Here is a 22,896-nt window from a genome sequence, read left to right as displayed (position 1 = left end):
ACTACTATAGAGGAAAATGATCTCTCACGTTATTTATATAGCTAAATAAATAAATATAACAATCAAAGACTGCCTTTGGGTGGGGTTGTGTCTCACCTATCAAAAGGGACTACCTATATGACTATATTGATTTATTTCTTTGCTTTAAATAATGTCCTGCTGTAAAAACACCTCTTTGTCTCTATATGCTATATGACATACTGAATTTAAGAAACCGTAAGTGTCTGAAATGGGCTAAATAAACTTCTGTTACTCCGAACTCATGTGAATCACTTTCTTGAGTAGAACACAAATTAAGATGTTTAGTTAAATGCTCAAGCTGTTTTTTTCCCAAAAAGTAAATGTAGATGAAGACCTGGGGAAGTTGACTTAAAGCTTTTTTTATGTTTTATGGGCTAGGGACAACATTAGAATTGTTAGTACTCCAAGACACTGTGAAGCTCGATATGTATACGTTTCTATTCAAATGAATGCTTTCAATAGGTTCAACATTTTCAAACCTAACCCTAACTTTACAGTAGCACTCAAGGCTGATTACTGTCAAGACTTTTTTTTTAAAGTCTTCATCATTTGAATTAAGATTATGAGAATTCAATTTTACAGCACAGCCTCCACAAATTCAAAGATTTTACTTAAAGATCATTTTGAGGTTAAATACAGATTTAAAAACATACATACAGTTTTTTAAATCTAATATTTGCATAGCTATGACAAGAAACACTGGAATCTAATACACATTTACAAAACTGCGATCACAGTGCTAGAAGTCCCTGAGGATTTGAGAGCACATTCATGATAAATGGGCAAAGACTGGGAATCACAACAGGGCAACATGGAGGACAAGACACACCAGGGATTGATGCGGTTTGTAGCGCGGCAAGTCCTGATGAATACACTCCCACAAGATCTGACCGGTTCCTTGGCCTTGTTTACTGCTGCTGACCACAGATTTGTCCAGGTACAGAGTGTCATAAATCATAGCAGCTGCACAATACCTTCAACAGAACGCATGTGCAGATTCATTAAGCTCATATTCCAGAATACTTAAGTAAAACTTAAGTAATTAACGTGTTACTCAGTGCCAAGAGACAGTCAATGTCAATGTCATCTAGGCTAGTGAATGTGTGAAGAGTGATCCTCATGTGATATACTTTGGTAAAATAATGATTAAATCAGAATTTATTCACCCATGTGTAAATTTAATCATGTATGCTGATATTTGTTCTACTGAATTGGATGGAAGGAAAGGTGAGGTTTGGCAACATCGAAAAAGGAAACACTAAATGTCATACCTTTGAATGGGATCTCCATTTTTAAATAAGGTGCCTGAACCTGAAACTTGGATAAAACATGAAGACTCATATAGGTAAAAGTTTGCTCTTTTTATTGGCTATTCTGTTATCACTAACAACCTCTAAATTTTTATTAGTCAAATTTTGTCAAATGCACTACATTCAGCAGCTGTAGCGGGTCGCAGGTGTTCCTCACTCATGATCTGAGTCATGTTCTTTGACTTTGACAAGTTTTATTAGTCTCAGTAAGTGTGTGTGTGTGTGTGTGTGTGTGTGTTTTCTCTCACCCCTGTGGCTGAAGGTGAGGACAGCGAAGGCAATAACACCAAACCCATCACTTGAACAAATAAAGCATGAATTTCATAAGGAACCATTTAAACAAATTCCAACACTACCACCTTGTGTTCACTTTACGCTATTGAAGCAACTGTTAACAATCATTCCTTGAACCTATTTTCTGAGCTCTCGTGATGAACCATATTTTTATTTTAGGGAATAAAAACACGTTTGTTTGTTTTTTGGAAAAACCAAACCTGGTTACAATGCATGATATGACAGTTTATATATATATATATATATATATATATATATATATATATATATATATATATATATATATATATATATATATATATATATATATATCACTTACTATGACAAGTGAATAGGCTTCAAATATTATTTCACATAGTTTAGTATTAGAAAGAAGCACTGGTTGTCGTCAGACTCCTAGTGCAAACAAAAATCTTACTGCATTAATACAATTCATTAATCTCAGTGGATTATTACAATTACAATGAATGGCAAAATGAGTGTTTGGAAATGTAAACAAAGCTTTCTGTTAGTCATATTCACATCTTGCCCCTACCTTGTGCTTTGGGTTGCAGATGCCACCTGAGCTGTTCAGGAATATGACTTTCAGAGACTGCTGTGACCTGGATCGGACTCAGGACAGAAGAGCGGCCCGCTGCATCATGGCCCACCGGACAGACCAGAGGAATCACTCTGCGAGAACTGGGGAACCACTGCTGATATACGCAGACAGACAACACAGACTCAGTGAGAGAAATAGGAGACTCCATTATCAGCCCATTATCACTTGGCTAAAGTGGCTGCTAAACCTGCTCTCATCCTGAGTGTGCTGCAGTTGTAAGAGGGCCTCTGAGTTAAAGAAGGGCATCACGTTGGCTGAGTTGTGCTGAAGTGCTTCTGTTAAAGCCTGAGAGTGTTTCTCCATCATACTGTAGTCCTGGTGAGGGAGGATTCAGGCCCAGTCTCAGGAAGCAATCTCTTCACACCAAAGCTTCATATCCGTCCGCTGCAGGAGCGAGAGCCCAAAGGCCAGACTCTGAACCATCTCATGGCTATCAAACACAGAAGTGTCAACCTGCAGACTGAGCAAAAATCAGCTTCAGGCTGTACATAAAAATATATATATTTAAAATATATTGAATACAATTTTGATATAAATTAAAGTAGAAAAGAATTATATACACTATAGAAATTATTTTTTTATAAATAAAAAAATATATAATAAATATATTGTAAAATATAATAAAAAAAATTGAAATAAATATTTACATTGTTTTACCATTTCTTTGACTGCTTGTGAATAGTTGGCAGAGTCTTCACATAAAACGCTGCGGTAGGGAACTTTTGACGCTCTAGCGGTTAATAAACAGAACTGCTTGCGTCTTGCGGAAGAACATCGTAGCCGGAGCTACTTCTCTCTGTTTATGTCTATGAAGAATCACAAAGGTACTGGGTTACTCCGCCGCGGCATCCCCGAAGCAATTTAAAATAGTAATATAAACACTTATTATAGGTGCACCCTAGTGATTCAGGACAGGCTAAAAACATGGTTTGGAAAATGGATTCATGGTGTACTCGCTTATTATATACATTTTGTAAATCTTGAACACAAAAAAAAGTTACGGACCGCAGCTCTGATTGGTTGTTTCTTACCGGGAGTGGATGAATTTCTGCAAATGGCAATAGGAGCACTGGGAGGAGCCAGAGGAGCTTGGTTTTTTCACAGATTATCTGTCTCATATTCTACTGTCAGGACATATTGACAGGTTTGACAAATACATTTTTACAAAAGTTACCTACTTCAGCTTTAAACCTGGTTACAATGTACAAATATGCCACTTAAACATTTTTGACTTAAAAACACTTTTTTAAACTATGTTTATACTTATTACCAACTAATTTATTAATAATAAATAATCTATATGAATACATTTATATTTAATATACATTTATAGCTTATACAATTTTATTAAAAGAACATCTGCATCAAGATATTAGTATTATATTAATATAGAGTTGTAAAATAGGCTGAAAGTGTTATTTTATAAGCTTTTTAAAAAAATGAGACAAGACCCATGCAACTTTAAAAACAATATTTATATTTATATGAATATATTTAAAAAATAATTCATAAATAATTTGCATGTATAATTTTATATTGAATATATACTTACAATATATACAATTGGAATAACACATTATTTGTTATATTATATAAGCTATTTAAAAAAATATATTAGGAGGAATTTATTTAAAAAAAGATAAATATATAAAATATGTTACATAACGATTTTAACATTTAATCTAATATTACAGTTTAACATCTTATTGTACTTCAATTATGTCAATTATGTTTATTTTTTAATAAAATCTATATTTTATTTAAAAGTATTCTATGTACAGATTTTGACCGAATTGGTTAATCAGATTGATTTAAATGGGAAAATCTTGTACCATATTGCTATAAAAATACGAAGAAAAAGAAAATATATTAGGCCTAAATTTGTTGTTATTAACATAAAGAAGTGCATTAAAGATTACATTACGTCAATGTTTCCTAAACTGGGGCTCATGAAGGGTTTGTGAGTTGAATTAAAGCTAATAATTAATTAAAACATAAAAATGCAAAATTGAAACAAATAATTTTAAGATAACATCAAAATAAATCACTCACTAAAAATGTATTTTATTTGTTACCTGCATTTCATGTGACCATTAACATGCAAATGTGACACTTAATGATTAAAATGTTTATTTTAAAATCTCAGGGTTACCAAACAGATCTGTTAATAGAACAAAAGCAGACTAGCAAAAAAAAAAAAAAAACTAAAAAACTAAATTGTAATTAATTCCCTGAGACAGTATGTAAATACTGTAAGATCATAGTTTTGAACGGGTGCTTAGTTCAATCCCTTAACATTAAAACCTCTTACAACACATCTGGTTTGATGTTTATTGATGTAAATGCTATCTGGTGGACCATAATTAAAATGAATTATCAGATTTTCTGTATTGGCTATTTGTGTTTTATGCAGCAAATACTGACAGATGTTCAAAAATAAACAGTTTTTTTTTTTTTTTTTTTTTTTTTGCAGTTGTCCAATTTGTTAGTTCAACCTATTACTTTATTCGCTAAACGATTAGAGTATGTCCTTGTGCATATATGTCATACAGAAAGGAGCAAACACAGTCGTCTGGTATTTCCCTGAAGATAGAGACATGATGTTCCCAAGTTTGGTAATCTGCTGTCAGTGAGAGCTCCATATGGTGCCAAACACTCACTGACCTGGATTTTTACACTTTCTCTGTCCACACAAATCTGCTTAAACCCCAGAGGTTTAAAGCCCAGCCTGTGCAACAGAAAAGCAACTGCAGACACAAGTCTGTTATTTTTGTACACATTTTGTGTTTTAATATAGACCAAATGCAATAACCAAGAGGACTTCCTCAAGCGCAGTGACACTAAATCTCATCAAATTATGATTTGAAAGTTCAGTCAGGGCGTTTGAGGAATCGTGCGCATTAATTGATGTGTAATCCTCTGACAGCAGCTGTAGAGATTTGAGCTTTGAGGCTTTACAGTCAACCAGAAGGAAACAAATTTAACAGACAAACAGCACATAAGGACACATGAGGTTAGTTGGCAGAAAGGGTAGGGAATACATTGATTTTATTGTATTAAGGAACACAATTATTGACATGCATTCATTTTCTATTGAAACAATATAAAAAAAAAAGATCACAAATGAAGGGAAAAGCATTTGTTATTGTATATATATATATATATATATATATATATATATATATATATATATATATATATATATATATATATTTAAAAAAGAGAAAAAGAAATAGAAATGTTATAAAGACAAAAAAAAACATTGCAGAAGGGAAAACTATTAAAATGTAATTAAATTAAATATACAATAAAATAAAAATAACCTTGATATTTTGACAAGAGTTAGCAGGATTTCAAAGATATGTCTGTAAGATGCTGCTGAACACGGTATTATAACCTATAACACATCTACACAACTAATTGGTAATCTAGCACAGATTCTAATCTGAATGCATCCTAGATTAGATCAGATCCAAGTTATCAAATACTTCTGTTCAAAGTTTGTGAACTGCATCTTAAAGAGTTTCGATTTCCATCACCACATCAACTCATGGAATCAGTCCAGGATCTCACTGAATCTGTGTATTTGCTCTTTGTTGGGAAAAGGGGTCAAATCAGGTGATTCATCTGTGTTTTCATAATCCAAAAAAAGAAGTAAAGTGTCCTAATCTCATGTGAAACCGCCTTATTCTTGCGCTTCCTCCTCATTCTGTTCCCAGTGTTTTTGTTTCTTGCGTTTTCTCTCCGCCATGACCAAGGCACCAAAAACAGTCACAATCACAGTAGCGGTGATGACTAACACAGTAACCGTCTCCGCCACACACAGCTGGCTGTCCACCCAAGCCAAAGATGCTCCGACGAGCTGCCAAGGCTCCCGACAAGTTACGTTGCGATAGTCGTCCACGTGGAGGTGCCGCACGCTGAGCAGCTTACTGAAGACACGGTGCAGGTCACAGTCACAGTTCCACGGGTTCCCAGCCAACTGCAGGTGTGTAGCAGCTGTGTGCAAGCTCAGGAACGTCTTGAAGTTTAGATGTTCCAGATGATTCCCCTCCAAACCCAACAGAGACAGACTGTGCAATGGCGCTAGTGCATTGACCTCGATCCGAGAGATGTTGTTGTTGCCCAGGAGCAGAACTTCTAGGGCGGGCAGCATTGTGAAGGATCGGTCTCGCACAGCACCCAAGTGGTTCCCTTGGAGGTAAATGTGGCGCAGACGGGACAGGCCACGGAACGCACCTGGTTCAAGAGACTGGATGCGATTGTGGCTGAGGTCCAGCTTCTCAAGGTTCTCCAGATGCTCAAAGCCTGACGTTTTCAACAGCTGCAGTGCATTGTGGTCCAGACGCAACTCACGCAGAGAAGACAGGCTCTCTGAGAAGTTAGGAGGGATCTGCGTGAGGTTATTACGACTCATGTCTAGCTTCTCCAAAAAGGACAGAGAGAAAAAAGCCTGTGTGGGAAAACAGACATTTCTTTCAAATGAATTAATTCATTTACCAAAAAAAATTATAAATAAATCACTCACCCTCATGCCATCCAAAATGTAGATGAGATGAGTTTGTTTCTTCATCAGATTAGGATAAATGTATTTCTTCACTTGCTAACCAATGGATCCTCTGCAGTGAATGGGTGCCGTCAGAATGAGTCCAAACAGTGGATAAAAATGTCTTTCATATGATGTCATACTGCTCAGAAAATCAAAATCATGTTTTGGTCTTTTGGGGATTAAAAAAAAATATTGAATGGATTTTTATTTTATGCAAACACCATGAAAAAGTTAATTTTGTGCATCTGATGTCCCCTTTAAGGCGTTTTAACCCTTCACTACCGTTTCTGGCCAAAAACTCCTTAAACCATAATAATGCCTTCTCCAGTGAAAAAGTCCATTGCTTGTCCTCTCAAAATACACCACCATTTGTTTAGCACTGCTTTAGACTGTTTTCACTCGTAAACAGCGCCTGATTGGTGCATATTTCTCTCCTGATTTAGATTTTTTTTTTACCGTTTTATTTTTTTTGCCATTATCAATGGTCTGAAATTAAAATTGTCTTTTTAAGTTTTTTTTTTCTTTTACACAAACAGCTTTTTTCTTTATACAACATTTCCTGATACTCTGGAATCGGGTGGATTACTCTCATCATTGTACATCAGCTGTTTGGACTCGTTCTGACGGCACCCATTCACTGCAGAGGATCCATTGGTGAACAAGTGATGTAATGATAAATTTCTCCAAATCTGATCCCAGGTTTTTCTTCATATCTAAATCTTGGATGGCCTAAGTGTAAGTACATTTTATCAAATTGTCACGTTTTGGGGAGAACTATCCCTTTAATTAGCTGGTTCAGGTGCATTTGATTAGAGTAGGAGCTGAACTTTGCAGGGAAGGTAGATCTCCAGGAATAAGTGCTCTTACCTGCGTTTGAAGAGCCTGGATGCTGCTGTCTGAGAGCACTAGTATACGCAAAGACCAAAGGCCAGCAAAAGCTCGACTCCGGATCTCCTTAAGCTTGTTTCCTCCCAGGTCTAGGAGCCAGGTGCCATGGGGGAGACCATGTGGGACGTCCTCAAACCCCCTGGCGTGACAGTCCACCAGGTCTGAGTGTTCATAACACCGGCAGAGGAGACTACACAGTCTCGAGCTCATCGACGGAGACAGAAAGAGTAAAAACAACGCGATGGACGGCAACATGATGTGATGACAGCTTCAAGAGAGCTGACTGGAGCTCTGCAGAGCGCGAGAGTGCGGTCCCGTATTCTGCATGCGGCGATTAACAGAACCTCAGCTTTCCTCGGGAGAGGAACGAGATCTCGGTGATAAACGCATCCGTTTCTATTAAACTGTAGTTTCTGTATGAAGACGGCAAACTAGACTTATACAGTTGAGTTGAGCAGAATATTCGCAGTGTAGCTGAAATGTCTGTCAGAAGCACGAATCGCCCTAAAACCAAAAGCTCACACACGCAATAACAGATAGTTGCAAGAAAGAAAAAAAATTAGTCTTTGTCGAGGAAAAAATAAAACCGTACTAATACAGAATGCGCGCAACATCAATTAATTAAAAGTTATTGTTTTTTTCATTTCCTCCACTAAAAATACAGAAATAAACGTGGGTCTCTTAGTCAATAACAACTCTTCTTTCTCAGTTATTCAGTTCAGCTCCACACCAAGATGCGCAACGCACTAGTGATGGGAAGACTCATTCCCGCGAATCGGTTCTTTCGAACAGGTTTAAAGAACCGGTTAAGAAACGCGATTCCTTTACGTTATAACCATAGACTTAAGGTCATAATTTAATTGTATAAAAATAATAATTGCATGCTCTAAACGCTCCAAAAGTTACGTATAGGGAGTACATATTGCGGTTTATTACTTATTTTATTGTGTCAGTTCAGTTGGTTGCAGCTAGGATTCAGCTCAAAAAAAGTATTTTAGAACATTAATTTACATTAAACTGTACAAGTTTAAGTTTAGTTGAACACACACACACACACACACACACACTATTATATATATATAATAACAGCTAAATTTAGTCATGTACTTCTCAGCACAATCTTCCAAAATTATTGTAAGCAATTCAAAGTAGGAAGTTCATAAACTTTTCAGGTCCTACCCCATTTCTCGATTAAAAAATCATTAACATCTGTCTGCTTTTGCTTGTAGCCTATCGATTATTTTATTTATTAAAATGAACTGTTTTGCATTTGCTTCAATAAAAATGTCATAGAAATATTTTCAGCGCTTGTTTTATGTAACCTATCATCATTTCATCCGCCTTGTGAACCGGTTCAAGAATCATTAAACACCAACAACATTTAATTAGTTTTTAGCTAGCCTCAATAACCATTCACTGTGTATGTCCATAAATAAATAAAAAATCCCAATGAATCTTGACGGAGACGGACAGTATCTAACATTCTGACATTTACTTGTGTTTCACTTAATAAATTTAAAATAAAAAGTACAATTGTTACATTTGTTGAGTGTACGTGTGATATCTCATTGTAAATTTAAGAGGCCCAATACAAAGCCCTAATAACCTGGATGAGCAATGGGGGTCAGGGACAGAAACACAAGATCATGCGTTAAATAATGCATAGGTTTGTACCTTAATAACGGAAAAAACTTCAGCATCAATGATTCATTCCAGTCAGGGCTGTACATATTCATTCAAACTCAAAATGACAAGGGATCCCCTTTGATTCCCTAACAAAACGGTCCCCTGTACTTGACCAAGTTGACTAAAACCTATTCTGTAAACCATTTTATTATATATATAATTCTGAATAAAATAAAATCGAGATAAAGGCAAGTGAGATTTTTCTCTTTTTTTATTTGTTCATTACTATTTTTAAAAATAAAAAATAAAATACTGCAAAAGAAACCTTTAGGCAAACAGCAACCCCGTTAACACACAGCGATATAAACTGGTATGTAACGTGGATGCCTGTCACAGCTTGGCGCCACTGCTAGAGCCTCCATCAGGCTACAAGGTTCACGAGGCTGGGACGGGGAGGATTTCGGCTTCGAGCCGGTGCTGCCCGTCCCCCCTGTCCCAGTCTCTTAACATGGCAAGATATTACTTTAACATTTCCTTTTCCCAAAAAAGTGATTACAAATATTCCCGTTCAGAAAAGAGATCAGTCCTGTCGTGAGAGTTGAGCGAGATACGAGCCGTCTAATGCTGACACACGTCTAAGCTGGAATAACAAAGAAATCCAAGTCTCTCATTGGTCACTGCATGTACCCCCTATCAGTTTGGATGTGTTCGGAGAGAATAACAATACTACAAACATTGCATCATAGAAAATGGTCCCACTATGGAAGAGGCATTCAAAATGGCAAGTACAGGACCAATATGGAAGAAAATCACAACATCATATATTACACATAAACTGAAAGGATGCTTCCAGTACTCAAGAGTGTTACTCCTTCGTCTGTCACTTAAAAGTGACATTTGCAAGTAAACAAAAATTGAGGATTTTATATGTATATATATATATATATATATATATATATATATATATATATATATATATATATATATATATATATATATATATATATATATAGTGTTTTGGAAAATGAGATGTTGGGTAGATGCTAAGTGCAATTCAATTTCCCCTTACTCCACCTTCAGCTCTCAGTCAATCTAAATCTAAAACTAAAAACTAAACCCTGCATGAGCGCTAAGGAAGTCAAACTGCATTTATCCAATCTGAAAGGCTTTAGAAGTTAGGAAAATAGTTTTTGTTCTACCCTCACACACTTAGTGCCACATTTTGTGGTGGTAGAAAGGAAGATCATGGATTGGAGGAGAACATGTGATTTCTTTGTTGCTATCCAAGCAAGATGAAATGAACAAGTGTGTTATTTGATGACAGGAGGAAAAAAACAGAATGGGATTCAGGGGAGTGACGTTGGAAGGGAAGTCAAACGTTGTCTATATGAAATGATTTCCTAAGACGGCACACTATTTTTGCCCTCTCTTTTGTCAGTGGAAGCAGTTTTTCCTCTTCAGATATGTAGGACCATCATCCCTGCTCAAAATGCTGAGTATCAGCTATCTCAACCTTTATATGGTGACTGGTTAGAACAAAAAAAAGAAAAAGCATCAGAAAATATTAATTTAAACCAAACAACACTTCCTTTGTCAGCATAATGTTTCCTCTTTCTGAGCCTGGGCTCATGATGATAAAGCAGAGTCTTTCTGTGTTTGTTGAGCTTGCTGTGAATGCTGCACTGATTTCTGGCTCTCCAGATCTCGAAAATGTTTCTCGACCTGTGGACAGAGAGCTCAAAGGTTAGCACAGCAAGACACCTCACCAAAAAATACACAATAAATAACAAACAAAACAAAGTCACTGTGTCGATAAGATGTTAACCCTTAAATGGCAACATGCACCACGGGATACATATTCATTAGTCTCTTGTAGGAGGCACGAGGAAGAGTTTTTCATTATCACTGCGGAGGTTGTTTGGAGTCTGGGGGTCACATGACTTGGTTCAAAGTTTCGGAGCTTGTTTGATCAGTTTGACCTAAAGCCACCGAGTACAACACCCAATGGGGCTAAACATTCAGAAAATATAGAAAGTTGGTATATATTATTTGGTTTCACGATTAATCAAATGCGACTATTCGTGATTATCATGCGCATTTAGTCAGTAAAGCTGGTTCTGTGATTAGCAGTAAATCTCCATCACCTGTTTTCAGGTGGAGCAGCATTGACTACACAGAGCTAGGGTGGGGAAATTCTCATTATTTTTTAATGACAACAACTCAATATTGATTCCCAAAAGCCACAAATCGATATTTTCCGATATTTCAGCAAACATTTAAAAGAAGATCTGATTAATGTGAATCTTTTCATTAGTCTTCTCCACCAGATGTCACCCTCTTATTTAAAAAAAATAAGAGCCACCTTTCCACTGTCTCCGACGAACGACAGCCCAGATGTCATTCATTTCCAATGGAAAGTAGTGCGGGAGCTGTGTGGAGTTCCAATCATTATGCGATTGCGGAAATTTCAGATCTGATTTGAGCTTCGGATGTGTTCAAATATTTGAACTTCTGCTGCTAGACCATATGCGACCGCCCGACCGGATGTGATGTATTCTTATTAAAACTATTGGCGCGAGGTCAGAATTACCAGTGTTTTGTTCGCTTTAACATTATTATTAACACTATTTCTGTGATTTAGAATAATTATGGTAAAAATCATTTTATAATTATTAAACCTTTATTTACTTTGATTAGCCCCATAAAACCTACTGTTTTTATTTTGGCGGGTCATTTGATTTGTGATGATGCATTCATACATTAATTATATTCATTTTACAATGGTGAATATGGCGAGGTAACGGTTGCCGAACGACCAGTTTGAAAGTTCTGCGCGATTGCCACTAGAGGGAGAAGTGAGACAATCGTGTCCATGATTTATTGCCTTAGCGATTTAATTTTGGTTAATTGTGTAGCTCTAATATGTTAAATACCAATCTTACTTTTTTTTTTTATTCCTGTACTGGCAAAAATCATTGTAATACGCTGATTTGGTGCTGAAGTAACATTTCTTATTTTTAGCACAATTTAAAGCAGATACAGCTGTGCGTCAGCAGTGATACAGGATTCTTTGATGTTATAGAATCAGTTTCATGCACCCTGGCAAAATAAAAACATGAATTTCATTTTCAAAAAAGAACAAGTGAGTAAAACAGATTGCAGAGTTGAGATGACTTACTATTTTCCGCACGTGGCTTAAAGCGCTGCCCTCTTTGCCTTTACAGTTGTCCACTTGGTACGGCGGACTGATGACCACATCATCCATCACCATGATATTTTTCTCTTGCCATTTGCAGTCTTTGATGCTGTGGTGAATATGAGGAGGAAGAAACTGAACAATTCATTCAAGCCACAGTTGTTTCAAACACAAGGACTGTTATACTAATAATATCACATATAGATTCAGGACAGGCTGCGATAGAGCAAAAGCCCGAAGATAAGCCAACTGGAAGGGAGCATTACAACATTCCCATCACGTACGTTTTATGAATGGCCTGGAACAGCTGTTGGCCCTCTACAGATACCCCAGCACTAACTGCATAAGCTTGCAACAACTTCTCTTCCTTTTCCGCCCGTGCTCTATTCACAAGCTGCACGTAGAGGGCGAAACACAAGAATATATTACAAATAAACACCGTTCTTAATCTCTTATTACTAGACACACAGATCGAATAGGTTTGGCCTTACCTTGTTAAAATTGAGAGCTGCTAAAGGGGGAGGAGTTTCAGCGCGGTCACTGATGACGTCCACATCAGACACGTAGGCCAAGTTAACAAGCACCACGTCGCTGAGATTGGGTTTACCGCTGGACGGGGCACATTCTGTTGCCAGGAGTCAAGGTGCTGTATTTATTAAAGCAATGCACGCCCCACACAGAGAGATGGAAGCCACCTAGACAGGTATCATCACGGCTGTAATTAGCTGCAAGCCATTCTTTGTGTATTTCTGCACTCTGGTTTCATGCTTAGCATCTCATGTTAACAAACAGGATAAAATGACATGAATGTCTGTCAGTAAGGAGATGAGTGTCATGGTGGAGGCTGTTTACTAGCATGACCGAGTGCAATCAGATACGAGCCGTGTCCAGCTGAGGAGAGAGTACTGTGGGCACTATAAGTGTTCGTGCTGGCTATTGAGGATTTAAGATACATCTCGGAATATTTCTAATGGTTTAAACTGAATACCCCGGTCTCCAAACCCTCATAAATCTCTTAGTTCTAGAAAACAAGACGACATGAGGGGTTTTCTGATGCATGTGTCAAACTCTGGTCCTGGAGGGCCAAATATCCCGCAGAGTGTCGCCTCAATTTCATCAGGACTTTAACATTACCAAAAGACATGATCACATTCTGCAACGGAAAGTTACAGTCATGAAAAATATATAGATCAATTTAAACCATTATCTGTTGAAGTGAACAAATCAGGCCCTAAACCCACGGTGTGTGAGTGATTTTTACTCTATAAAAATACTGAGCGAAACATCTAGCCAATTTTAAGTGAAGAGCACAATAGAATTAATTAGCAAAATGTCAAATTATTGTGCTTTCTTTAAATAAAATGTCATACAATATTTCTTACGAAGCACTTCCAAACTGAGCTTTCTTAAGGGAAGCTTACTAGTCATCATTAGAGAGTAAACTAATGCAATAGCTAGCTGAGCTAATCATCTGAAGAGGTTTCAGAAATCTCCTTACACAGAACAACTGGTTAAGGACTGCTCTTACCATTTTCTTAGTATTGTTTTTTTTTGTATGTAGTGATTTATTTGAATAGAGGATCGCAGCACATCAGCAGGATAGCAAGCACACCACAGGGAACTCATGGTGACAGACAACTGCAATTATCAAAATATGGTATGATGCGTGGGAGACATAAAACAGTGAATGTACATGCATATATGTAATATGCACGCCAGGATGCCCATTTTGTGTCAAGCAGAGGGACTAGAATGTTAACGTTGAGGCTGGCTGACGCCCCCCGAGCACGCATGCGCACATCTGAGCACGACAGAGCGCAGTGCTGTGTTCGACAGCCCGTCCACCCGCATCCACTTCCATTAAGCTTGATAGCTGCAGTTCAATACATACTGCAAATAAACGCGCTGAAGCCTTTTGTTTAAGTCAGAAGAATTCAGGTCTTCTAAATTGGATTAACATGATTTTTCTATAATTATTTTTCAATCTTGTGAGATTAATGGATAATGATGTTAATTCTTTAACCCGTTTGACGGAGCGAAACAAATGCGTGGATCGGTCGGTTTGAACGAATCATTAGTTGTTCTTTCTCTGAAATCTCAGGGTTGCGAAATAAAATAAATAAAATTAAAGGGGTCAGAAAAAAATTATTATAGTAAACTAAATCGGACAGATTACCATAAATGACTTAAGTATGTTAAAATTATAATTTAGCCTTTTTTGGTCTTAGTTTCTTTAAAATTTGATATCCATAACTTCACAAAATGTATACATTTATTTAAAAATGGTTATATTAAAAATAAAGTAGTTGAATTACACACACACAAAAACGCCAGGGAACTGATTGAGAAGATCCACAACTAAAATAATGGCAATTTGACATTTACACAGATGAGCAGAATCTACCAATAATTAAACATTATAATCATTACATTATATTATGCTAAATACTGAAATGCCCATAATACAGCGCACGTTTGTGAATAAAGATCCCAGATGTTCTGTGAGAACACGAGAACCGAGTAATAATTAACGCTACTATTATAAAACACTACGTTACTTAAAAACAACCAGGCTAAATTTCATGCTGTGCGAGTCCAAATGTGTTAGTTATCGAGAGGATGTATGAACTAAACAGCACGAGAATAGAATGTTGCAATGAATCGGAGGTTCAGCGCGCGCCACCTGACTCACGTGCGCTCAACACGGAAGCGAGCGCGAGTGGACGCTCTCCACCGAGGTGAAAATGTCTTTGGCATTTACCCCAGACCAGGCCTGATGCAGTTGTGGATCCCGATGATTCAATGACAAGCTGAGACGACAAAAGGATACTCAAAGTCAGCATCTTGGAAGGGTAGTCAAAAGCGACGACCTCTCCCTGTAGGCGCTGGCCCAGGCAGGTGATGCAGGAGACACGGCTCCCGACGCTGAAATACTCCCCTGGACCAGGAGCCGCCATCTTCTCCGCCAGGAAACGGGAGCAGCACTGTTGCCAACTCTCGCGAGACAAATAAACAACCGCAGCTTCAAAAACAACCACAATTTTTTTTATGATTTATTATTATCATCAGTATTATTTATTATACATTATTTATTACAAATAAAAGAGCCTGCAACATATTAAACTGAAACCACTCGTGTATCTAACTATGACAAAAGTGGGAACAAAACTCATCTCCAGTCACCTGTGAGCAGAACAGGAATGGAGAAAAACACAAGAGCTTCAAAGAGGAACATATATACTAAAATATAGGCTATTTAAATCATTAGTATTAGTATAAGACTATTTTTTTTATTACAGCCCTTGATCATTAATACATAACACAAATATTGTAAAAAGTAGGCTAAAAGAAATTCATCCCACTCTACATCTACTTCTATCGTCGCTTGGATTACTTGGATTCTTTTTGAACGTGGTTTTCTTTATTAATAAGGGCGATAGGGGGCGGGAAATTTGGCAAATTACGCTGCAGCACTTTTAAATTATTGCAGTTATTTATTTATTTATTTAAATAATTCCCCAAAACAGCATGATTTTTAAAGGCAACTTTACAAAAAAGAAGCCCAAAGTCGCCGACTTGGCAACTGCGGGGAGCTGTCACCTCATGTGAACGCGCGCAGCCGCGTCAGCGACGATGGGAGCGCGAGGAGGCGTTCCTCGGAATGAATGAAGTGACGCAAAACCCGCCACTGTAAACGAAGCCACGCCCACTTTACTATGGCGTAGTAGTAGATCATGAATATCTTACTACAGCGTACTACACACCCTCATTCACCCAGTTCTCACTTACTCATCTTCCTGGTTTATGCACAAGGTTGGCTGAAAACACAGAGTGGCCTGGTTTTACCTTCTGTGACCTCATTCAGCGCCGCCTTCTAACCTTTTTGTTGCCCCAGACCCCCACATATGATGATCCCACTTGCAAAGGACCCCCTTAAAGGCAGCTATATATTTTCAAGTATAAATACCCTTTTATACAGTGAAAAAAAAAGTGTAAATGCCTAAATAACTATTATATTTAACTTTTTTCTACCCACCATAAAAGTATTTTTTTTAGATCTATGTATAAACACAAAAATAAATTAAAAATGTGGTCCGTGGTATTACAAAGTTCTCATTAACTCATTATTTTCTTCACTATACTTTCCCATGGACAGTATAAAACCCCATGAGCTAAATGAAAAAACAAACAAACAAACAGATACAAATACAATAAAACAAATAAATCGTCACATGATTTCTGGGCTTAGCTTGCACCTCACACTCTTGTATTTTAATATGAAAATTTTTGTATGTGATTATTTTGTCTACAGTTAAAAAAATTTAAGATTATATTTGCAATTACTATTATTATTAGTATTATTAAGTCATTATATATTTTATATAAATTATAAATATAGTTCAAATGCTAAAAAATAGTAGTAATATATTATTACAAATGATCAGTGATTTAATTATTTAAAAGAATCACTCAAATATACAGAAATTATGCTGAGTTTAAACATTTTCTGGATTTTTGCTTTGTTAAAAAACAAACAAGCAAACATCTGTGCATTGATTTTCTACTCCATTTAAGATGATATGCAGAGCATACAGTACAGTACACACCTAGACAACACTGTATCTGTATCGGCACTGGCTCAAATGTTTCCATGTATAAGTTGAGCAGTTATTTAAAGAAGTTGGAAGAAAAAACAAAGAAACAGCAGGATTCAAAGGGACAGCAATTTTTAATGATTAATAGTCACAGTAATAGATTGCTCAAATAGCGTGTATTGCACATGTGTACACATATATGCACCCTATATACACGTGTGTAGCAGTTAGTATACACACCTTTGTATTGTCGCAACATGAAAGCATCGAAAGAACACAATAAATCAGGGAATGTGCTTTGATAATTTCAGATAGCTTCTGCATATCAATATGACCAGAAGATAGACAAGAAAGACAGGAGAGAAGAGAGCGAGAGAGAAAAAAGATCTTAAAAATCCAAGGTCAAAAGATCTCACGAATTGAAACACCCAATCACAACAAGTGATGTAGAACAGCAAAGAAATGAAGGAGACACAACCTCTATTTAAAAAAAAAATATACAAGCACTCTTTGAACCTCGAGGTCACTACATATACACAACATATGAATTATCAATAAATATACATATTTACCAAATAGCAAAATATGTGGCAGAGACAGTAAAGCCATCTTCCACGGCGAATGTCCATGTCTTTTACACATACAGAGGTTTCCCGGTGTCCATCGTAAGGCCCTGCTCACGCCGTTGACGTTGTTTTCTTTGAGTAAAGAACAATGCGAAAGAGACCATGTTGAAAAATGTTCATCGAAAACAAACCGTCTCCCTCAGCGCCTCGTTTAAGAATACCAAGTGTCATACTGCATTACGTCTGAGCAATTATTTCCCCTTTATATGTATTGCTCAACCCCTCGCACCCAAAGAGAAGGTTTAGGTCTTAAAAAGGGACTTCTCTGCATCAGCCGATTCATCCAGAAAAGTATAAAAGAAACGGAAAGGAAAAGGAGAAAATGTGTTCACCACCAACTGCACGGTCAATAAACTGCCACCATGTAAGGTGAAAATACGAAACTCTGCACAAATGGTTGATGATCTACATCCAAACGTTAGGCAACCTGATCAAAGTAGTTCCTGATTTAGACAGCACATCCCATAGCCACAAAGAAGAGGGAAATTATCTTAGTGTATATTACAGTATCTAAGTACAGAGGCTAGTGTCAGCCTGATTTTTCACTAAGTGTTTCCTGTTTCTCTTTAACCGACAGCGATTGGCGCGAAAGCAATTCAACGGTTAGAGACAGAACGAACAGCTGAAGGTGACGTTAGTGTTTCAACAGAGTAAAAATACTTTATCAGACGGTGACGTAACAAACAGAGACCTGTTGTTGTCGCGAAAAAAAAAACGCAAAACAAAACTGGCCGTTCACTTTTTAGCTATTGTAATATATCTTTAAAAAAAGTTATTGCCCAGAGGCTATGAGGCCGTCGAAGAGACATTACGAAATTTTTCATCGATTCACAATGAGACACGTAATCGATCCGTAAGCAACGCAACCAGTCATTTCTGACTCCACATAAATAAATCAAAAGAGAGCAGAGTCGAGAAATGTGCAGCGAAGTTTCTGTCGTTTCAACATCAACAGTTCATCGGTGTATGTACACAAAGAAAAAAGCTGGCGAGAGTTCACACGTCATTTGCTGAGATAATTCACTCTGCTTTTAATGCCTCGTAATTTGCGTCTGAGAACTGAAAGTAAAAAAAAGAAACGCGATTAGGTTCGGACCTACAGTGTAGTTATTAGTGCAAGATGCCCGAGGCCCGGTTCAGTCTCGTTAAAAAAGTATTTGCCATTAGACACGTCGTCATCTCTTAGACTTCTGTGCCATTGCTAAAGGAAGAGGGTGACATTAAATAAAGACGCAGTGGATTACATCGAATTTGGCCCCTGAAACGCTTTTGTCACACAGCGAAAATGTAACGAAGGATTGTTATTTCAGGGTCATAAACAAGCCATTGCATTTCATCCACAACTGCACAAGTGATTAACCAGCATACAGCTGTTAAACGATTAACTGTCAACAGTTATGAACAATACTAATCAGTCTGAGGAAAACTAACCGTATCCAGAGGATAAAAGCTATATCAAAAGATGTCGAAAATGTAACCAAAAGTTTGCAGAGTGTTTTAGTGTTCAACAAAAAAAGTGGTATTCACTCTTATTGCCGGGAAAAAATATCCTTAAATCCTGAAAAGGGACAATGCCAAATGCACTGCACAGTGACATAAATCAACATCAATGATAATATTTGTAGCACGCTGTACATTCCTCATCAGAGAATACTTCAAATCAGATGACCAAATTAACACTGATACAGACTTTTCTTTTTACATTTTTGTACAAAAAAAGGAAATTTTTTAATAAACAAAAAAAGTCACCGCTAACGCTCTCTCGCCAATAGAAATAACGTCAAATAAAACAAGTGTCAAATAAAAGAATGTAAGGGAGCCAAACAAATAAATGATCAAAGGAAAGTGAAATTAAAGTAAAGAAAGTTGGTCACAACATCTTCAGCATTTCCAAACAATCAGGTCGTGTGCTAGTCTGCGGCACAGGACTGATAAATAAAACAATCGCTGAATTTCTTTCGTTTGTTCTTTTGTTAGCATTAAAATATAAAGTATCAAAACTTTTTACCCAAGAACATAACATTTACAGCCAAAAAAAAAAAAAAAAAAGGGAAACCTAAAGAAATAAATGGAAAGAAACTGGGGCAGTAATCATTTTGTGCTCTCCGTCGTTCATGGCTAAAATGAGTTTTCTTTGAAAAAATTAAGGCATTTTGAAAAACAAACAAATTAATGAAAGTTAAGTCTGAGGATTCACGATTCATTAAGTATTGGTGTTGTCAAATGTTTTCCTTAGTATAAAAGGCACCAAGTTCTTGGAAAAAAAGTCTTTCTCGAGACATTACCACAATGCGTCTATCCTCGTCCTCCACCGAAAGTTGAGATGGACACTTTGAAAATCTTCTCCTGGTATTTGACACATCTGTCTTAAAATGGATGGGCTGTTGAAATTCATGTTTATGTGCGAGTATGTTATAGCAAAGCCATATATTTAAAAAAAAGTACTGTTTTCTCTAAGAGAAAAGAAAGGCTAACCATCATTCTGGATAAAAGTTTGCAGGCTCTTTTACTGTAAGTACAACCACAGCTGATAAGAAAATGTTCCATAGGGGGTATAAAGTATTTATATATACTTTTTGTATGTTCAAATGTGTATACAGTACACACAAAACTACATATATATGCTTATATATATATATATATATATATATATATATATATTATACTTCTATTTCTGTTTGTGTGCTTTTTATAACAGGCTATTATTCAGATGAACAAGTATACCAAGTAATCGACACAGTACAGTGTAAACGAGTATACTTGTCTGCAAAAGGTGTTTCGACACATCAGGCTCCTCTTTTGGGAACCGTGTTGCTTGTGTATCTGTGTGTTTTGTGCTGAAATATTTTTGCTGCTTGTTGGCTTTTTTTTTTTGTGGAACTTTTTACATTATACTTTGTACAGAAAACAAAGCTCTTCGCGGCCCTCTGAGCGACAACATCCCTGTGCTGTCGCAACATTTTCCCCTTCCTCCTCTTCTTTTTTTGCATTTTCTTCTTAGTTCAATACAATGAGAAAATGAAATCAAAGGCCTCTCTCTGAAGAGCACTCCATTGTTCGGCCTGTCCAGCTGCGCAACCCTCACTGGAGTGGTCCTGTAATTACCCATCATGCCTTGTCGTCCCCTTTCGGCAACAGTTTGCTATGCTTTAACCTCAGAAAAGCGAAAGTGGGTGGGCTGTGAACGTGCCAGTCAAGCACCTGGAAATGAGTGAAGGACCGAGGGAAGCAATCAAAGAGCTGGGAGGAGGAACATGAGGCGTGACCGGTGCCAAGCACGTGTGGACAAGAAGGTTTGAGCAGTGATGCACTGTGCTCGCTCTTCTACAACACGGGCTCCTCCTCCATGGGCTCCTCTGCTGATCTGAGGAAAGAATGATTGGTTATTGAAGGGTAGAAGTATGTGTGTATGGCAACAGGTTCTACTCGACTCAAGTGGCAGTACCTGCTGGTTTCTGTGGAGTCCTTTTGCTGATCGTTGTCCACAGTGAGAGAGGCCATGGCGGTCAAAGTGTCTGCCTCGTCCTTCTCCCGTCTCTGAGTGTCCAGTAGAGACTGGCCCACTGTAGGAGCCAACCTCTGCACTGACGGCCAGTGTTTACCTACAGATCATGAGAAGAGAAAGACATCGAGACCTCAATACCAACTAAAGTGAAAACCAAAATTCAAACCATCGAAAAACATTTTCTTCACTTGAAATAAAATAAAAAATGAAACCGTTTTTGTGTTGGCTAGTTGCCGAGGCAAGACTTCTGATTCTAATTTAGTTGAAAAATTCTAAAAATATAAAATTCTAAAAATGGCTATTTAAAATAAATATGGAAAATATCAAAATAATTCAAATATTAGCTAAATTATACTAAATAAAATTTCTCAATACTATTTAAAAAAAAAGATGATTATGACTTCTTTTGTTCCATGACAGCACAGAAAACTACAAATAATTATTAAATTATATAAAATGAATATATTTTATATATGTTCCATTAAAAACATTTCTGAATAAATCCATTAACACGATACTGATATTTAACACACTTTCATGTGAAGTAACAATCAATGAATGGATGTAGAAATGAATACAATTCAATCTTCAGTGAGTTTCCTTCAGTTGTACTTACTCTGAATCTCAATGACCCTCTCCAGAGAGGCTGTGGCTTTTGGACACGGTTTCTGTTGAAGCACTGTCAGTGGTACAGGATCCAACTGCAGCACACACCAAAAAAATTATTTGTTAATTTCATAAATACGAACACTATTAAAAACTCACGTTCTGCTAATATTGACCTTGCCATTTTTACAGTATGTTGAGGGTCCCAGAGACCCTAATGATGCATGTGTAAATATAATAATACTATTTTTAAAATTAACTTCTTATTTCCCCTTCAAATTGTTCAAACACGTTCCTCTGAGCTAATTAAAACCAATCAGGCAAATATTATTTCAGCTTTAACCTCTTGTTTCATCGATGAGTCTCCAGAACAGAAGGGTTAAAGCAGAAGCACTGAGTTATGCGGCTCAAATATAATCGTGCACTGTTTAGATGTGTGTGAATGAATGATGGGCACCTCGTCTCCGAGCAAAGCAGCCACGCACGACTCGGATGCGTCACAGATGGCGGTGAGGTCGTGACCTCCTTCCAGCGCCAAAACCACACGGCCGCCAGCCAACTTCATCAACTGCTTAGTGAGATGACCGAAACCTACGCACAGAGCCAGGAGCATGCTGGGTAATTCATGATCTATAAACAAACTCCAAATAATAATACAACCCATCTATGCAATCAGTGGGAACAAACAGCATTTGCGCCATCTGACCTCTTGTACTGGAAAGGGAAAAACAGCAAACTCACATTTAGCGGTGACATTATATCCACCCAGGGGGGACTGGTGGCCCTCCACAGCATCAAAACCAGCTGACACTAGCACTACATCCGGGGAGAACTCATTGGCTATGGGCATCACCACCGTTCTGCAAGCACACAGACACCGAGACTTTGATTTACAAATGATCTGCACAGACTTAGATGAGTGTACTCCAAATATTTAATACATCTCTAAAGAGCAATCGCTTTGACATAAAAAAATAAAATAATAATATACCTGTAAACAGAGCTGTGCAAAAGTCTAAGGCTATTAGTATTTTCACCAAAAACAAAAAAATAAATAAAGGTTTTAAGCTAGTTATTTC

General features: G+C 37.1%; 3 protein-coding genes across 9 annotated transcripts in view; all 3 read right to left on the bottom strand.

The window, feature by feature from the left end:
* Nucleotides 1–5,562: 5,562 nt before the first annotated feature.
* Nucleotides 5,563–8,430, bottom strand: LOC113041506 (slit homolog 2 protein). The gene is made up of 2 exons (XM_026200099.1): nucleotides 7,643–8,430; nucleotides 5,563–6,679 (listed from the first exon to the last, which is right to left on the bottom strand). Exons 1-2 carry the CDS (start codon nucleotides 7,916–7,918, stop codon nucleotides 5,912–5,914), a joined length of 1,044 nt encoding a protein of 347 aa, XP_026055884.1. The 5' UTR covers nucleotides 7,919–8,430; the 3' UTR covers nucleotides 5,563–5,911.
* Nucleotides 8,431–10,285: 1,855 nt separating this feature from the next.
* Nucleotides 10,286–15,481, bottom strand: LOC113044309 (protein LSM12 homolog B). The gene is made up of 5 exons (XM_026204183.1): nucleotides 15,316–15,481; nucleotides 12,977–13,110; nucleotides 12,770–12,879; nucleotides 12,468–12,594; nucleotides 10,286–11,011 (listed from the first exon to the last, which is right to left on the bottom strand). The coding sequence occupies exons 1-5, from the start codon at nucleotides 15,440–15,442 to the stop codon at nucleotides 10,916–10,918; spliced, it is 594 nt and encodes a 197-aa protein (XP_026059968.1). The 5' UTR covers nucleotides 15,443–15,481; the 3' UTR covers nucleotides 10,286–10,915.
* A 1,714-nt stretch (nucleotides 15,482–17,195) lies between these two features.
* The window catches only part of LOC113044287 (histone deacetylase 5-like), a 71,568-nt gene continuing 65,867 nt past the window's right edge, over nucleotides 17,196–22,896 (bottom strand). For all 7 annotated transcript variants that reach the window (XM_026204154.1, XM_026204135.1, XM_026204144.1 and 4 more), the window contains 5 exons: nucleotides 22,559–22,677; nucleotides 22,275–22,408; nucleotides 21,828–21,912; nucleotides 21,152–21,308; nucleotides 17,196–21,070 (listed from right to left, as the gene is read on the bottom strand). In XM_026204154.1, coding sequence (XP_026059939.1) covers nucleotides 21,031–21,070; nucleotides 21,152–21,308; nucleotides 21,828–21,912; nucleotides 22,275–22,408; nucleotides 22,559–22,677 — 535 coding nt within the window. In that variant the 3' untranslated portion in view covers nucleotides 17,196–21,030. The remainder of the gene's footprint in view (nucleotides 21,071–21,151; nucleotides 21,309–21,827; nucleotides 21,913–22,274; nucleotides 22,409–22,558; nucleotides 22,678–22,896) is intronic.

The sequence above is a fragment of the Carassius auratus genome, chromosome 3 (assembly GCF_003368295.1).
Source record: "Carassius auratus strain Wakin chromosome 3, ASM336829v1, whole genome shotgun sequence".
NCBI classification, from domain to species: Eukaryota; Metazoa; Chordata; class Actinopteri; order Cypriniformes; family Cyprinidae; genus Carassius; species Carassius auratus.
The sequence above is the reverse complement of the archived record's forward strand: the minus strand, read 5'-3'. Positions and strand labels throughout refer to the sequence as shown.

Coding starts and splice junctions, on each gene's coding strand:
- LOC113044309 (XM_026204183.1), bottom strand. CDS start 15,442: ATGGCGGCTCCTGGTCCAGGGGAGTATTTCAGCGTCGGGAGCCGTGTC. Junction 13,111..15,315: donor TTCCAAGATGCTGACTTTGA/GTATCCTTTTGT, acceptor TCCTGGCAACAG/AATGTGCCCCGTCCAGCGGT. Junction 12,880..12,976: donor CAGCTCTCAATTTTAACAAG/GTAAGGCCAAAC, acceptor CTCTACGTGCAG/CTTGTGAATAGAGCACGGGC.
- LOC113041506 (XM_026200099.1), bottom strand. CDS start 7,918: ATGTTGCCGTCCATCGCGTTGTTTTTACTCTTTCTGTCTCCGTCGATG. Junction 6,680..7,642: donor TCCAGGCTCTTCAAACGCAG/GTAAGAGCACTT, acceptor TTTCCCACACAG/GCTTTTTTCTCTCTGTCCTT.